This window comes from Adiantum capillus-veneris, chromosome 14 (assembly GCF_014529385.1).
Source record: "Adiantum capillus-veneris isolate H3 chromosome 14, ASM1452938v2, whole genome shotgun sequence".
NCBI classification, from domain to species: domain Eukaryota; kingdom Viridiplantae; phylum Streptophyta; class Polypodiopsida; order Polypodiales; family Pteridaceae; genus Adiantum; species Adiantum capillus-veneris.
The window spans coordinates 22,995,287-23,014,050 of record NC_140944.1 but is presented as its reverse complement, the minus strand read 5'-3'; the positions used below and the strand labels follow the sequence as shown (position 1 = coordinate 23,014,050).

The window sequence follows — 18,764 nt, the reverse complement described above, 5'->3', positions numbered from 1 at the left end:
TTTGGAAAGTTGTCCTTTGGTGTGAGTACAATGGGGTCTCATCAAGAGGCCTCCTAAGCTCTCTCTTCTGTTGTAGAGAAAGGGTAATCCCATAAGCGCGAAGTTGTTGAGTAACTTGGGCTTGCAAAAAGCAGGGTTGCCAATAGCTTGCTGCAACCTAGTAACAAGATAATTGACAAACATGGGGGCATCATCATTAGCACTTCATGTGTAAAATCAAAGTTATCAATGTTCATTCTACTCTCTTGGTTATTGTCAGCAATGCTAATTATACTTATGTGTTTACTTAGTGTATTCTTTGGCAGCCCAAAACCTTATTTGCTGCTCCTCTTAGCCTTTGAAAATCAACACTTAAGTATCTATACCCACGACTTGAATTGGCTAATTATAGAGAGTAGCGGAGTGGGTCTAATATTGCAGAGTTGCCGAGGAATAGCTCTTTTCAAACTTCTTATGGCTCAATAATGGTAAAGCCGTAGGCAAGTCTAAAAAGACTCCATTATTAAGGCCAAAGCTCTCGAGGTGTGCACCATATCTCACATAGTGGGTTCAACAAAACCGATAATAGATCTCGGTCCCACTTACCCTAGTATAAGTAACAAAATAAACCATTAATAGGCTACTAAAGGACCTCTCTTCTTAAGCAAGAAAACAGAAGCCAAATGTTCTGATACCAATGTAATGGAAATGGCCTTTGAACTTTGAGAGTAGCGGAATTAGGAAAATTAGAGAAAGCATTTTTGTGAGATTACTTTGTGAGCATAGAGGGTGAACTTAATTGATGGTACCAACATAAACATAGTACTTAATTAACTTGGCATGAACAATACTTTTGCAAGAGAGAGTTTAGAGAACATGACAACAATTGAGGACCAGATTTATGTGGAGCCGGTCCCTCCTCCAATAGGCATTTGTATTATAGTTTCTCCCATCAAGAGAGAATTGGTACAATACAATCTTCGTGTTCCTTGTGACCTAAGTGATGCAATGAAGATAGAAAGCTTCAGGCATTACGTACATAACACAAACTTTGCAAAAAGCACTCACTATCCCAAGCCTCAGCCCCAAGGCCTCAAACACCTTCGAAGGTGGAGAGAGTTAGCGGGGAATGAGGGTAGGGAAGAGGAAGAAGAAACATTCCATAGGAGAAAGAAATAGTTCCTCACTTATCATCACTTTTCTTGTTAGCATATATAATAGCATAGTAATGAATATGGAGAAGATGGAAAGCTTAAGCATTGAAGTATGGCTCTTGGTTGGATTTGCATTCTGTAGCCAAGAGTGTTGGTATAGGCTCTCAACTTCTCTACTAGCTTGGAGAAGGAGATGGAGCTCTTGCACTTTTCACTTCACACAATGAGAGTGTGTGAGTGTGTGTGAGAGAGTATACTCCCCAAGCATCCCCCCTTCTTGCTTTGGTTGACCTCCCCTTGTAGGTCAAGCTTGAAGCTCATTGGACCTCTGCATGCTTGGCCAATCACATGCAGGATGCATAACAAGCAACAAGGGTCGTCTTGTCACAAGTGTCCCCTTTTCCCCTTTGAGAGGGAGGACTTCATAAATGCAAAAACAAGTAATTAAATTAACTAATTTGTCATTGGACCCCTTGGGAGGCGAACCAATAGGCTTTAGGCACACCATGAGGGCAACATAGGTAGGGGCTTGACATGTGTCCTTGCTGCCTCTTGAGGCTTGGCTTATTTGTGTATGTGTGTGTGTGTGTGTGTGTGTGTGTGTCTGTGTTTTCTCTCTCATCCCCCTAGCCTTAGGGCTCGTCCCCTTTCTTGTAGGAATGCTTTTGACTTGGTGGAACACAAGTACCTTAGTCAGCAAGCACGACAATGCACCTCAAGCGTCCTAGTCGGCAAGCACAAGAAGCATCTTAGTCAGCAAGCACGACAAGCACCTCAAGCATCTTAGTCATCAAGCACGACAAGCATCTCAATCACCTTAGGCAGCAAGCACGACAAGCACCTCAAGCTTGGGCCGGGTTTCCACCTCAAGCACAGCCCTAGTTGACCTAAGGTCAAAGGACTTACCTTTGGAGGTCTTCAATGAAGCTAACCCTAAGGTTTTTAAGCTCCATTGGTTTGCCTTGCTCTTTGACATACCATCTCTCATTTGGGCCCCTTTACCATTGGCCCCGTGTTGAGATAGATCTGTAAGCACATAACTATATTCTAATCCTTGTTCTCGTTTATTCTCCCACATTAAGTGATCAGTTTAATATGAGAAAATCATTTGGGTTGGTTAGATATTAGATTTTATGACACTGAGCGTTGCTTTCAAATGATCAAAGTTGTGGGTATCAATGGAAGGACTTGTGTCGTATCTTGAGTCAGGACACTCACGGCTTTGGGCTTTGGAAAGTTGTCCGTATAGTGGGGGTCTCATCAAGAGGCCTCCTAAGCTCTCTCTTCTCTTGGAGAGAGGTAATCTCATAAGCGCGAAGTTGTTGAGTAACTTGGGCTTGCAAAGCAGGGTTGCCCATAGCTTGCTGCAACCTAGTAACAAGATAATTGACAAACATGGGGGCATCATCATTAGCACCTTTATGTGCAAAATCAAAGTTATCAATGTTCATTCTACTCTCTTGGCTATTGTCAACGATGCTAATTATACTTATGTGTTTACTTAGTGTATTCTTTGGCAATTCAAAACCTTATTTGCTACTCCTCTTAGCCTTTGAAAATCAGCACTTAAGTATCTACACTTGCGGCTCAAATTCGTTAATTATAGAGAGTAGTGGAGTGGGTCTAATATTGTAGAGTTGCCGAGAGATAGCTCCTTTCAAACTTCTTATGATGCTCAATAATGGTAAAGCCGTAGGCAAGTTTAAAAAAACTCATTATTAAAACCAAAGCTCCCGAAGTGTGCACCATATCCCACATAGTGGGCTGAATAAAACCGATAATAGATCCCAGTCTCACTTACCCTAATATTATTAACAAAATCGACCATTAATAGGCTACTAAAGGACCTCTCTTCTTAAGCAAGAAAACAGAAACCAAATGCTCTGATACCAATGAAATGGAAATGGCCTATCAACTTTGAGACTAGCGGAATTAGAAAAATTCGAGAAAGCATTTTTGTGAGATTACTTTGTGAGCATAGAGGGTGAACTTAATTGATGGTAGCAACATAAACATAGTACTTAATTAACTTGGCATGAACAATACTTTTGCAAGAGAGAGAGTTTAGAGAACTTGACAACAGTTGAGGACCGGATTTATGTGGAGCCGGTCCCCCCTCCAACAGGCATTTGTATTATAGTTTCTCCCATCAAGAGAGACTTGTTACAATACAATCTTTGTGTTCCTTGTGACCTAGGTGATGCAATGAAGATGGAAAGCTTCATGCATCACGAACATAACATAAACTTTGCAAAAAGCACTAATTATCTCAAGCCTCAGTCCCAAGGCCTCAAACACCTTCGAAGGTGAAGAGAGCTAGCGGAGAATGAGGGTAGGGAAAAGGAAGAAGAAACATTGCATAGGAGAAAGAAATAGTGCCTTACTTATCATCACTCTTCTTGCTAGCATACATTATAGTATAGTAATAAAAATGGAGAAGATGACAAGCTTAAGCATTGAAGCATGGTTCTTGGTTGGATTTGCATTCCATAGCAAATAGCAAAGAGTGTTGGTATAGGCTCTCAACTTCTCTACTAGCTTGGAGAAGGAGATGGAGCTCTTGTACTTTGCACTTTGCACTTCACACAATGAGAGTGTGTGTGGGAGAGAATATCCCCAAGCAGCCCGCCTTCTTGCTTTGGTCAACCTCCCCTTGTAGCTGAAGCTTAAAGCTCATTGGACTCTTGCAAGCCTGGCCAATCACATGGAGGATGCATAACAAGCAACAAGGGTAGTCTTGGAACAAGTGTCCTCCTCCCCTTTGAGACAGAGGACTTGATAAATGTAAAAACAATCAATTAAATTAACTAATTTTCCATTGGACCCCTTGGGAGGCCAACCAATAGGGCACCATGAGAGCAACATGGGTAGGGGCTTGACATATGTCCTTGCTGCCTTTTGAGGCTTGGCTTATCTTGTGTGTGTGTGTGTGTGTGTGTGTGTGTTTTGTCTCTCTCATCCCCCTAGCATTAGGGCTCGCCCCCTCTCTTGTAGGGGATGCCTTTGACTTTGTGGAACAGAAGCACCTTATTCAGCAAGCCGGACAAAGCACCTCAAGCTTGGGTACTGTCCCACAAGAACCTCAAGCTCCCTAGTTGGCAAGCACGACAAGCACGTCAAGCATCTTAGTCAGCAAGCACCTCAAGCACCTTAGTCAGCAAGCACGACAAGCACCTCAAGCATCTTAGTCATCAAGCACAAGCACCTCAAGCTTGGGCCGGGTTCCCACTTCAAGCACAGCCCTAGCTTACCTAAGCTCAAAGGACTTTTAATACTAACATCTGGAGGTCTTCAATGAAGCTAATCCTAAGGTCTTTAAGCTCCATTGGTTAGCCTTGCTCTTTGACAAACCATCTCTCATTTCGGCCCCTTTACCATTGGCCCCGTGTTGACATAGATCTGTAAGCACATGACTATATTTTAACCCTTGTTCCCGTTTATTCTCCTACATAAATGATCAGTTTAATATGAGAAAATAATTTGGGTTGGTTAGATATTAGATTTTATGACATTACCTCTCTCTTGAAATCATAGTCGTCCTCGACTATGAGGTAGAAGAGATAAAACCTTAGTCATTAGTCAATCTTTCTTAGCAGGTAGAGGATCTCTTTTTACCCTACGACATTATTCCAAGATGGATAACTAATTCATTTGGTGCTTGGGAGACATAGCTACTGCAAGCATATCTGCTCTTAAGTCCATTTCATTCTCGCAAAGTAGAGTGACAAATTCTACTCTGTGTTTGAGAGACATCGTCATCACAAACATGATTCTAAGCATGCATACTATTTAAATCTGTGTACAATAAAAAGAGAATTAGTGTTGAAAGACAAAAAACATTGGTCATTTAAAAGAGATTTCTACATTTGCTTACTCTAATGTAGCTCCCCTCACTTAAAACATTTATGGTCCTTGCGAAAAGCTTTAAGCTCTTCAGGAGAAAGTTATTTTTACCTTTGTAAACTCCCTTTTCCTTGGACCGATTGTTGTTGTATTTGGAATTGCCTTGGGAAGAATTTTTGGGCATTGGTTTTCCCCTTTGCATCACTCTTGTCTTTGCTTTCCATGGGCTTGACATTCCGTCTAGCCCCGTGTTGGAAATAGAACACGAAGCAACCATGGTATGGTGGATTACTTCGGTCATAGAACGAGGCCGTTGAGAGTTGACGTATTCGGCGATCTCTTCAGGCAATCCCGCACAAAATTGAAGCTTTTGCTCGACAAAGTCTATCTTTTGAAAGACAGTGGCCTTGAGATATAAGTCCCAAAATTTGTCTACATATTTGTGGATAGATTCATAAGAGAGAAGCTTCAAACTGCGCCATTCAGTAAGCACTTTGTCCTTTGCATCGCTTGCAAGGAATTGCTTCATGATGGAAACTCGTAGAGTTTTCCATGTCTTTGGGGCTTCGTCGTTGCCACGAAGGCTAGCCCATCATTGACGAGCCGATTTTTGTAAGTGCATAGCTACATGGTGTAGCTTGGAGGACTTCATCTCCAAAGGCCGTATCAAATTGCTGGATGACGGCCAACACTTTATCAGTAGCACCAAAGGTGCCATCATAGGTGAGAAAAGAGATACTCTTTCCTCCCTCTTTGAACTTTTTGAGCTTTTGTGACCTTCGCCATGCAGGGTATGATTTGCGATGTCCTCCCCTCTTGTATTCTCTAGGAGAATAGTCATAGCTGTGTCGGAAGAGGAGGAAGGTGAACAAGAAGGAGAAGAGGGTGACCTCTTTCTTGCCCTTTTCTTCTTTTGTTTCCTCTTCCCTTTCGGAGTGACGAGGAGGAGGACTGTGGGTTGAGCGTTTCCTCTTGGGAGGAGTTGGCAATCGTCTAGACCGCCGTCTTTATGAAGACACTTCTTCAAAGAAACTTAGGGATTTATTACTTTCTTGTTCTTTGGATTCCTCCTCTCTTATGGGAGAGAGTCTTCTGTTGGGGGTCTCATCAAGAGGCCTCCTAAGCTCTCTTCTCTTGGAGAGAGAGGGTAATCCCATAAGCGCGAAGTTGTTGAGTAACTTGGGCTTGCAAAGCAGGGTTGCCCATAGCTTGCTGCAACCTAGTAACAAGATAATTGACAAACATGGGGGCATCATCATTAGCACCTTCATGTGCAAAATCAAAGTTATCAATGTTCATTCTACTCTCTTGGTTATTGTCAGCGATGCTAATTATACTTATGTGTTTACTTTAGTGTTTTCTTTGGCAATTCAAAACCTTATTTGCTACGCCTCTTAGCCTTTGAAAATCAGCAAATTAAGTATTTACACCCACAGCTCGAATTGGTTAATTATAGAGAGTAGTGGACTGGGTCTAATATTGCAGAGTTGCCGAGGGATAGCTCCTTTTAAACTTATTATGGCTCAATAATGGTAAAGCCATAGGAAAGTCTAAAAAGACTCCATTATCAAGACCAAAGCTCCTGAGGTGTGCACCATATCCCACATAGTGGGCTCAACAAAACTGATAATAGATCCCAATCCCACTTACCCTAATATAATTGACAAAATCAACGATTAATAGGCTACTTAAGGACCTCTCTTTTTAAGCAAGAAAACAAAAACCAAATGCTCTGATACCAATGTAATGGAAATGGTCTATGAACTTTGAGAGTAGCGGAATCAGGAAAATTAGAGAAAGTATTTTTGTGATTACTTTGTGAGCATAGAGGGTGAACTTAAAAGATGGTAGCAACATAAACATAGTACTTACTTAACTTGGCATGAACAGTACTTTTGCAAGAGAGAGAGTTTAGAGAACATGACAACAGTTGAGGACCGGATTTATGTGGAGCCAATCCCCTCTTCAAGGCATTTGTATTATAGTTTCTCCCATCAAGAGACACTTGGTAACAATATAATCTTTGTGTTCCTTGTGACCTAAGTGATGCAATGAAGATGGAAAGCTTCATGCATCACGAACATAACATAAAATTTGCAAAAAGTATTAACTATCCCAAGCCTCAGTCCCAAGGCCTTAAACACCTTCGAAGGTGGAGAGAGCTAGTGGAGAATAAGGGTAGGGAAGAGGAAGAAGAAACATTTTAGAGGAGAAAGAAATAATTCCTCACTTATCATCGCTCTTCTTGCTAGCATACATAATAGTATAGTAATGAAGATGGAGAAGATGACAAGCTTAAGCATTGAAGCATGGCTCTTGGTTGGATTTTCATTCCATAGCCAAGAATGTTGGTATAGGTTCTCAACTTCTCTATTAGCTTGGAAAAGGAGATGGAGCTCTTACACTTTGCACTTTGCACTTCACACAATGAGAGTGTGTGTGAGAGAATACTCCCCAAGCAGCCCCCCTTCTTGCTTTGGTCGACCCCCCCCTTGTAGCTCAAGCTTGAAGCTCATTGGACCCCTGCAAGCCTGGCCAATTACATGCAAGATGCATAACAAGCAACAAGGGTAGTCTTGGGACAAGTGTCCCCCTTTCCCCTTTGAGAGAGAGGACTTGATAAATGCAAAAACAATTAATTAAATTAACTAATTTGTCATTGGACCCCTTGGGAGGCCAACTAATAGGCTTTAGGCACACCATGAGGACAACATGGGTAGGGGCTTGACATGTGTCCTTGCTGTCTCTTGAGGCTTGTCTTATCTTATGTGTGTGTTCTCTCTCATCCCCCGAGCTTTAGGGCTCGTCCCCTCTCTTGTAGGGATGCTTTTGACTTTGTGGAACACAAGCACCTTAGTCAGCAAGCACAACAAAGCACCTCAAACTTGGGTATTGTTCCCACAAGCACCTCAAGCTCCCTAGTCTGCAAGCACGATAAGCACCTCAAGCACCTTAGTCCTCAAACACCTTAGTCAGCAAGCACGACAAGCACCTCAAGCATCTTAGTCATCAAGCACGACAAGTACCTCAAGCTTGGGCTGGGTTCCCAGCTCAAGGCAGACCTAAGGTCAAAGGACTTTTAACACTAACCTTTGGAGGTCTTCAATGAAGCTAACCCTAACGTGTTTAAGCTCCATTGGTTAGCCTTGCTCTTTGACAGACCATCTCTCATTTGGGCCCCTTTACCATTGGCCCCCGTGTTGAGATAGATCTGAAAGCACATGCCTATATTCTAACCCTTGTTCCCGTTTATTCTCCCACATTAAATGATCAGTTTAATATGAGAAAATCATTTGGGTTGGTTAGATATTAGATTTTATGACAGTGAGCGTTGATTTCAACGGATCAAAGTTGTGGGTATCAATGGGAGGACTTGTGTCGTTTCTTGAGTCAGGACACTCACAACTTTGGGCTTGGGAAAGTTGTCCTTTGGCGTGAGTACAGAGGGACCTGGGGGAGTTATTTTGGCGAGATCCCTTTACTCCAGCCAATCACTCGAGTACCCCTTTCTTTGCGGTACACAGCTCGGCTTGGTCGTCACATACTGACAGAGGCTTCTCCTATTGTAACGTCTCACTTGCAAGAGGAGGGTCTCACATCCGAGTTGTTGGCAGGATTTTCGGAGCGCTTATGGGACAGCAGACAGCCGCATCGTGTCACCATGTTCCAGTGGCTAGTTGCTCATCGACGAGCTACCACAGTGGGGAGTTGGCTAGTGCATAGCGGCCTCTCGGAAGTACGTGCCGCCTATGGCCACCCACTTGAGACTCAAAGTCACTGTCTGTGGGAGTGTCCCATGGCACAAAATATTTGGCTTCGGATTCTTTGGCTGATGCTTGCACTCTCCATAGCTAGCCAATACACTTGGGGTGCTACAACTTGGTCCACACTCACGAGCCCATCACTTGGTTTTGAGATGGCTTTTGCTAACAAAATAATTGTGATACAGGAGAGCTAGTACACTTCAGCCATCCACTAAGCTATTGGGAGCTCATTTGCAATCTAACACTGTGGTTCATCTGGCACGCTGCCTCCGCATCTTCGAGACTCGACCCATCTCACCGACAGTGACTGTCCGTGGCATTTGGCTCGAGCTGGTTCATACCCCTAGGGGCCAGTTTCAGAGACTTCAGTGTCACAAGATGGGCACCACGTGCCAATAGAAAAGAACAGACTGAACAGACTTTTAGCACTTTAATAACAACTGAACTGAGAGAGAGAGAGAGAGAGAGAGAGAGAGAGAGAGAGAGAGAGAGAGACGACGCGCGAACGGAGTGGCGGAGTTCTGCCCCAAAGAGTATTGGCTCCAAACCTTGGCGCCCCTTTCAATATTTCTTTATATTGCATCAACTCAGTACAAGTCGGTACTCCAGACTTTGCACCTTCTCCAGGAAGCATGTCAAAGAATGAGCCCTTAGCACATATTTAAAGGCCCTTGGCCTATGAAAAGTAGTTTACATGAAAAGCCTTCTGGTCCAAAAGCAATGCCAAAAAGCTGCCAGCGTAGATCACGGAATTCCGTACAACTACCACGTCAGCACTGTCAGCGCGTTTTGAAAAAAATTGCCACATCAGCACTATCAGCGTGAAATGCAGAAATCCGTACAGTTCTGCCACGTCATCATGTCAGCGCAATTTCCGGATCTGTATGTGTGTGGGTCCTGCTTTACTTTAATCCTTTATGTCACTTGGGGCCCCATCGAACGGGGTCCCCGTAAGCTGGTAGGACTTCTTCTTCTGTTACTTGTTCTTCTTAGGGTTTAGGCCCCTCGGCCGGCATTTGTAAGTTGGTCCCATTCTTCAGGGCTTTGACACATCAGCAGTTTGTGACACTTCAGGGTACTCCGACCACATGCGGAAGCGCTGAGAGGCCTTGCGATTTTGGCGCCCATGGCCGTTCTTCACCATGGTTCATGGCGCGCCTAGATGGCAGTATCGTCCACCAGTGTGGCTATTTCCTCCCCCCATCTCTTGATTTAGCCATCATTGTACATATCTTGTCTTTTCACTGGGAGAGTCTCCCCACATGTTGATGTAGCCCTCTCTAGCATGGGTAGTTTGTAGACCATTGGACAATTTTTCTTAATTAATGGAAGGACCTTTTTCTTGGAAAAAAATTTGCATTTCTATATATGTACTATATTGAATAATATGTGCACATAGTTCTCTATGTGTATATATCCATGCAAATACACACACTTAGATGTACGATACAAATATAGATATAAATACCTACATTTACATATATATTACATAAAAAACAAAACCTCTTTTTCGGTTTTCTCTTGCTTCGAAACGAAACATTTCAAAACCTTGAAAACCCAAAACAGTTGAAACCACGAAACATTTTATGTCACATTGCCCCGCCCGACTGGTACCTCGGAGTAGAACGATTTCTCAAACAAACCGACAACAATCATCAGTGGTGGTGGGCTTTCCACGTGCTTACGGACAACTGCGATAATGACTTGAGTGAGCAAACCAGCAAAATCAATGGAAAATTCCTGAGTATTTATTCTAATCTCTATCTTACACTTATATATTCATCCCTTGTACATTGTTTTCATGAATAATAGTAGAACCGCTCTCGCACCGGCTAGGAGGCATCTAGCCACCATTAGGTAAGCCAAAAATCTAAAGTCCAAGGGCCGTGGGATGGAGGCCACACATTGGCTAGGAGGCACCTAGCCACCATCACCATTAGAATAAGCCAAAAGCGTTAAGTCCAAGGGCGGTGGAATTGAGGCCATGTGCTTGGTCCCATAGTTTAAATAGGATATAGGTAAGCCAAAAATCTAAAGTCCAAGGGCCGTGGGATGGAGGCCACACATTGGCTAGGAGGCACCTAGCCACCATCACCATTAGAATAAGCCGAAAGCGTCAAGTCCAAGGGCGGTGGGATTGAGGCCATGTGCTTGGTCCCATAGTTTAAATAGGATATGTCCTTATCACTCTCACCAATCCTCTCTCCAATGCCTATATAAGGGCACCTCTTGCACACACAAAGGGGGGAAGAATGAAGGAGTATGACTCTTAGGGGGAGACATGAGTACGATACTTGGGATATGAAGTTATAGACTTAGAGAGACACACCACACATGAGTATGATTAAGATACATTTAGGGATCTTACACTTGAGGCTCAAAACATGGATTAGGAAGCAACGTAGTGGTATTCTTGGATTGGTAGAGAAGCACATCTTCACACCAGCTTCGGATCAAGACTGGTAGATACAACGGAGTACCAACAGAGGCTAGGACATGTCCCCTATGTCACATGGAGCCTGAGACAATGTTGCACTACACATGCCACTTGCCCAGTTTACTATGAGATAGGAGGCCGTTTTCACTGCTTGTTCAAAGAGGGCTTTGGACCGCTCTCTAGAGTCTTGGGGTATGAGGACTAGAGATGTTTGGGACTGTTTTTGCTCGAGCTGCACAGACACAGAGAGAGCCTGATGAGAGGAGAGGCTAGCTAGTCTCAGAGACAGATCACAGACTTCTTTAGAGCGGACACTGGGCAGTTGGAGGAGCAACTACCACAACAGAGCTTACATTCTCCTCACACCAACGGCACGCTGATTGATCGAGCGACCGAGCTAGGGAGATCCAGACCCCCACAACTACAGAGGACTGCACAGCATCAGTGGAGGTTGCATCAGAGGACTCGGATCACTTTGATCTGACATGCACGATGCCCGGTCAGACTACTGACCATGGAGGAGATTGATGAGATTCGCCAGCGACCGATGATGGATCTCCTATGATTTAGCTCTTTTGAGGTCGTACACCCCGCTCATCTTGTACAAGCCTTTGTATCAGCTCTTACCTATTATATCCCCACACACACTCATCCACATCGTGTTGTATTAGCCCTCAATCACTACTTTTACCCCCCTACTCATATCCTACACAGTTCCAGCTAGTTGCTTAGTTCACATCTAGCAATTTAGAGGGGCCTAACCTCTACTGACTTAAAGAGCTTTAACTCTGGGCTGAACTTCCGTAAATCGCGCTAACATGATGATGTGGGAGGCTGTACAGATTCTCGCGTTTTGCATTGGTAGATTTTGGGGGGTTTTGGTGGAGCTTTTGAGAGCATATGCTTTTGGGTGATGGTGCTTTTGAACTAATGCTTTTAAGGCTCTGCTTTTGGACATTGCTTGTAAGTTTATAAGGACCCTTGGGGCCACTCTTCCGGAGGAGCATATGGACGTAAAGTATCAAAGAGAGTTGGACCCTCTAGAGTTGTACCTTTGCGAAGCAATAATAAAGAAAGATTGAAAGGGGCATCAGTCTTTCGGGCCAATGCATCTTGGCTCGGAACTCTACCGTGCCGTGTCGACTCTCTCTCTCTCTCTCTCTCTCTCTCTCTCTCTCTCTCAGGATAGTTTCCTAGGACATTAAAACAATCTTCTTCTTCTTCTCTCTCTCTCTCTCTCTCTCTCTCTCTCTCTCTCTCTCTCTCAGGATAGTTTCCTAGGACATTAAAACAATCTTCTTCTTCTCTCTCTCTCTCTCTCTCTCTCTCTCTCTCTCTCTCTCTCAGGATAGTTTCCTAGGACATTAAAACAATCTTCTTCTTCTTCTTCTTCTCTCTCTCTCTCTCTCTCTCTCTCTCTCTCTCTCTCTCTCTCTCTCTCTCTCTCTCTCTCTCTCTCTCTCTCTCTCTCTCTCTCTCTCTCTCTCTCTACATGCCGCTGCCCCGTCTACTACGAGATACGAGTCCGCTTCCATTGCTTGTTCAGAGAGGGTTTTGGACCACTCTCAAGAGTCATGGGATACGAAGATCAGAGCTGTCTGGGTTTGTTCTTGCTCGAGCTATGCAGACACAGAGATAGCCTGATGAATGGCGAGGCTAGCCAGTCTCAAAGACGGATCACAGACTTCTTCAGAGCAGACACGGGACAGCCGCAAGAGCCACTCCCACAGCAGAGCTCCCCCTCGTCTCACACCAAAGGCACACTGATTGACCGAGCGATTGAACCGGGGAAATCCAGGCGCCCGCGAGACTGCGAAGAACTACACAGCATCGACGGAGGCTACGACAGAAAATTCGGAGCACGTTGGCCAGGCATGCACGACGCCCAGTCAAACTACTAACCATGGAGGAAATTGATGAGATTCGCCAACGACCGATGCTAGATCTCTTGTGATTTAGCTATCCCAACAAGCCGCCCATTTTTTGCTTAGTTTTTTGCTTGGCTCACATCGACCAACTTAGGACCCCATAGTATATATCTTTGTTTTGTACTGTTGTTAGGTTATTTTGTTACTCTGACTTTGTATCAGATCCACCACTTTGTAACTTTCGGGTCTCATAGGTCATTATGGCCTTTTGAAGACGTTAATATAACATTTCATTTCTCTCTCTCTCTCTCTCTCTCTCTCTCTCTCTCTCTCTCTCTCTTCAAGTTCAGTGATTTTGAAGTCTGTTTTTGTGTTGCTATTGATTTCTCGCTCAGAGTGTCCAAGCCTATAGCACATGCTAGTCTTTGGGGCCAGTACATTTGGGGATGAAACTTGCCATTCCGTGTCAACTCTCCTCTTCTCTGTCTCTCTCTATGTAAGTTCAATTATTTGCAGATTTTGTTCGTGTGTTGCTATTGATTTCTCGCTTGGAGTGTCCAAGCTTGTAACAACGGTATTAGAGGTCAAAACGATTCTTGTTCGACGGAGGATCCAAGCTTGTAACAATGGTATTAGAGGTCAGAACGATTCTTGTTCGATGGAGGATCCGATCTTTGTGCAGCACACATGGGTTCTCGCCGACAGAGATGACACCCCTCCAATAGTTAGTGTATGGGGAGATGAAGAAAAGCCAAGTCCCAGCGTGGGAATATAAGAAACCAACAAAGAGCAGGTGCTTGGCCACATAAATGACGAGCTGTAAAGCAACTGCAGGTGGGCAGCAACTTGAGATTTCGCCCCCTTCTAATTAGATGTGGCCTTCAAAAAGTCAATTAAAATGGGGTACTTTCCAAGTGGTTTACATTCTTTTCCGCCAAAAAGGGTTTTGAGCATTAAATGCTCTCAAACGCGCACACACACTGTTGCTCTATCCCACTGCAGAAAAGATGAACTTAGTGTAATGTACCATTTTAATCAAAGCATTAATCGGGCTTTCAAAAGCCAATTAAAGCATGCATAGACTCTATGGAAGCTTTCTATACCCATACACAAGCAATGCAACCGTATTGTGATTTCAAAAGAACTAATTAAAGATCGAGATTGTGCAAAAAACCGTCACTAAAATGCAAAGACTAATCGAAAAATTATGCAAAAAAACATGCAGAATTAACTCCCTTTCAGTTAATCATCATTGGTAGTGGAGCATGCTCATTTACCAGGTGATGATTAGGGAGATTAAGTGCAACTAATTAAGCTACTAATGACGATCAAATGAAGAGGTTAATAGGCCTAGGTGTGGAACTGTCAGCTCTGATACCACTTTTTAGAATTGGGGTGCTCTACCTTAAGTGCCATTAGTGTGAGCTAGGATGAAATCTTAAAGCTCACCATGGTGCTAGGGTTAAGAGTTAGAGCAATAAAGATTAGGGTGAGGGCTATGCCAAGAGCAAGAGCATAAATAGAGTATAGACACAATGATAATAGCTCAAAGTGCAAAGATTCTTTAGAAAAGAGCCTCTAAAATAGGCTTGGTGCTTTACAATCATCGGCATGTGCTTTTACACCCTCTTATTATTGGACCGTGTCATTATTTCTTCCTTTCTAGGTGGCTTTCCCATGGGAGCCACAAGTTGGGCTCATCCCAACACTAATGATATGTTTCTGTAGGTCTTTGATGCAAGCAGTGGAAAGACATGGAAACCTGCACGTGTATGGTGCAAAATGCTAGATGTCGATGCTACTAAGACCCTCTTGAAGCAATTTGTGTCATCGAACCCAAGAGATGACAAAAGTCTAGATTGTGCACATGCTTCCGTGGTTTATGGTTTTACAGACGGTATCATCAATCAGCTATCTGAGCTTAGAAGCTGGTAAGCACATTCAAACTCAAATAATCTTCTCTCTTTGTTGTGTTTTTTCCCTCTCTTTTATAGTCTGCCTTCGTTGTGGATACACACAGGTTTTCTATGCAAGAAAGTTACCATTTTTTCTCGAGCTCTATCCTCCTGATGTATGAGAGTGACTGCCATACTCATGGCTCTCGAGTAAATACACAAGGAACTGTGAAACTGGTTGATTTTCCACACGTGCTCACAGGTCAAGGGAGTATCGATGACAATTTTCTCAAGGGCCTTGACACATTGATAGGCATTCTTTGTGAGATTGCAGGTCAGTCCTAATGTACACAGGGGTCCATTAGCCTCCATAGACCTTCACTACTAGTAGCCCCCTACACTTAACTACTACTAATGAGCTCCTATGCAGCAAAATACAGTTGGTAACCCCCCCCCCCCCCCCCCCCCCCCCCCCCCCCCCCACGGTCCCCTCATGCTGTAGAGTGCGAGGCATGCTTGGAAACTAGTACAAACTTGATTTTGTATGGTATCACATGAAGCAGTTCATAATGATGATGCTGCATGATTTCAGGAGGAAATTATTTATATGGATTACACAGAAAACTCTCTTCAATTTATCAGAATTCACATCAAATCAAGTATTACCTAAATTTCAATTTTTTTCTGATTTGCAGTTTTCTGTTTTCCCTGGTCTTTTGAGTGCCCAGATGATGTCCAAACTTGATTGAGATTCTAGGGATATGACTTACAGGATTTATGCTATAGTGGGCACTATAATGGCATTGTGCTAGGGCCTCTTATATCTTTTTCACTAGAAAGCAATCACTTGATTTAAATATCAAATAAAACTAGATCCTTATACGTCTGGACATAGAGAAGAGGGATCTGCTTTTGGTTTGGTTGCCAACTAAATGGCAGCCAGGCCCAACAGCATCTATTCTTCCCAAAGTTCGCCGCTTCAACCTCAGAGAAATGATCGGGATGCATCACAAACTTATAGGCATGGTAAATTTCAATGTCCAAGTTTTTGCATGCTTCCCATGTGGGATAATCCCCCTGCCTCATGGCAACCTCCTCCTCAATTCTTCCCTCATAAAGAAAGAAAGAAAGCCAAAGGTAGATCAACATCTCTTCAAGGCTAAAATGGGCCATGAGACTAGAACAAGATACAACTGATGATGATATCTCCCATCATAAAAGCCGTTTTGAAGGCTGTCAAGGTAACTCAAGCATGATGATTGGACGGCGGCTGCATTCATTCTCTATTTATTATTGGTGTTGCCTTAATTTTCGTGACGCTTTATCTTCCATGCATGCCTTCATAAGCTCATTCAGAATTCACATTTCAGGATTGCTTCATATATTTTTTGGAAATTCTTCCTGTATCTGCCAGCAAGCATGTCTCTAGGTGCTGTTTAGTTTTTTGAAAAAGCCAGCATTGCCTAAGAACTATGTTAAGTAGAAGTAACTTTACAAAAGAAGTGTATTTTTTTTTGTAAAGAGCTTAAGCCATAAGAATAGTGTATTTTTTGATTTACAAAGGCACTATAAACGCGTAGGAAAAGCCTCATAAGACAGCTACATGGTAAGAAGGTAGGGATCCCCGCCGCCGGGGAAAAAACAAAAAGTGTTAATATTTAGATTCATCATTGGACTTGTATCATTGGTCTTAGGATTGACGCCCCTTTGCATTTTTCTTCCGCCGCCTAGTCTGAACCCACCCTAAGGAACTAAGTAGGAGTTAATTTTTTTTTGTGAGAATTATTTCTTGTCAAGTGAAGGAATGTTTTATTCCATGGCATTCCACGAAAGGAGTCTCCATGAGATCAAAAGAAAAGAAGCGCACTAGAGTGTTTACAAAGAGAAAAAGCGTAGGTGACACTCTAAAAAATGTTTAAAAATTCTTGATGTTGGAGTGTCTAAAGGTTCTAAACTCCCAAAATCAAAGGATTTTTCTATAGGTCCATAAGGGAGTCATATACAACCAACAAGTCATTTGGTAATCCTCAGCAATAGATGGAAGTGACGATAAGCAAGTTACAATGCCAATCACACCAAAAGCCCATATTTCAACAACCATAAATCATGGTAGACAGGGCGAACATGCGGAATTTCCTATATGTCCTGTGAAGAGGAACCCTCTTCCCTTGTGTCATCCGTCTTGTCAGCCATAGTGTAATTCCAACTTCTCGTACTCTGTGTAATGTCAAACTTTATTTCATAACTTTCGTGGATATTGACAAAGAGCACGACCACTTATCTCATATAGACTTAGAGGTTATTAAGAAAGCATTTATTTTATGACAAAACTGAGAGTTTCATCACAAAGCTTATAATTCGGGGAGAAATTAGTCGTTTAGTTCCTTCTCAAACGCTTTCAACAAAATTTCCTCTCAGCAATAAAGAATCAATTTTACAAGTCGATGATTAATCACAAACATAGAAATCATAATCTTCAAAATAAAAGTCAAAGAAACTACAAAAGACACCATGCTAGATACCAACCATTCATGAGAATATCTTCAACATATTTACTTTGATGGAGGTTTTGAGTATTGTATTGCCTTCGAAAGGGGGAGGAACCTATAGGACACCTAGATAGGTTGCTTTTAGAACACTCATCTTAACCGGATTGTTGCTAATAAAGTCTCCACGTGCCGAGGGAGTTCAACCCCTTTGTATGTAATCATACCATGTGAACTCATCAACAAAGCATTTCTAAAACGAAAAATCACATAAATTTACATCAAGGATATTTGAATCCAATTTGGAGAAAGAGGCTAAGAAAAGGGGCAATTTTATCCAAATGCAATTCACACAAGGGGATTTTCAACTATCAATTGAACACACATTTTATGTAGGTATTATAAGCATTGAATTCCCACATGATGCAATTTTGGGAGTCTCTGCATTATAAACTTACAATGTGCATGAAACAAAATTAGAAAGTGGTTTGCTCTTTGCTTTGAATTCTTAAATAGTACGTAAAAATAGCTACTGTCTATACAAATTGTTTTAAAGAATAAATACATGTGTTTAGATGATAAATTGTCAAAAATATATGGCATTTAAACATTTAATGACACCATAGTCATCAATTCTCATTCTTTAATGAACTCTGTGTTTCTTGTAACGGCTCTTAGGCAGCTTCCAAAAGAAGCGAATTTTGGGCCGGATTGGATGGCTCAATGGAATCTCGATGACAAGGCACGCACTAAATGTATATCTAGGCATGCAATCACAACCCTCTACCACTAGGTTCTAAGGATTTCCAACCATTGCCACCAATAAACGTATTTCTTGAGTAGGAAGATGTTAAATTGATTGTTAGTAGCAAAGCCTTGATGTTGGAGGAACGATGTGCATCTACCTTGAGAAGTACACAAGGTAACCTTGCAAAGGAAATTTTTACTCTCAAGCCCCGGGCTACTACCATGACTTATCAAGCACATAGATCATCAACCACAAAAGGGTCCACCGCTATTGAAAACATCTAGCAACCCAAGTAACGATAACTATTAGGTCAATAGAGGAAGATAAGGTAAGTTTTAGCCCCACTCGTACTTGTACTCGCAAGGCCCCTGCATGAGGATGACATAGGTAATTGGGCAAACACAAGAAGTTTTGGACAAATTCTCACAATAATTCCCACATTGTGACTTACCTCAACATCATGAGCTTCTGTGAGGGAAACACCGCGTACCTAGTTAGGTAGGCGGTGCCTCTCGAACAGAAGCTCATGATGTTATTCATTGTATAAAAGACTCCATTTTCCTACATGATAAAATTTCTAAATCTTCTTG

General features: G+C 42.6%; 1 protein-coding gene across 1 annotated transcript in view; it reads left to right on the top strand.

Annotated features, from left to right (window-relative positions):
• The window catches only part of LOC147442085 (inositol polyphosphate multikinase alpha-like), a 95,238-nt gene extending 79,637 nt beyond the window's left edge, over positions 1-15,601 (top strand). Inside the window, exons 6-7 of the mRNA XM_086528388.1 lie at positions 14,774-14,976; positions 15,066-15,601. Of these exons, the coding sequence (XP_086384514.1) occupies positions 14,774-14,976; positions 15,066-15,285 (423 nt within the window). The 3' untranslated portion in view covers positions 15,286-15,601. The remainder of the gene's footprint in view (positions 1-14,773; positions 14,977-15,065) is intronic.
• Positions 15,602-18,764: the final 3,163 nt, after the last annotated feature.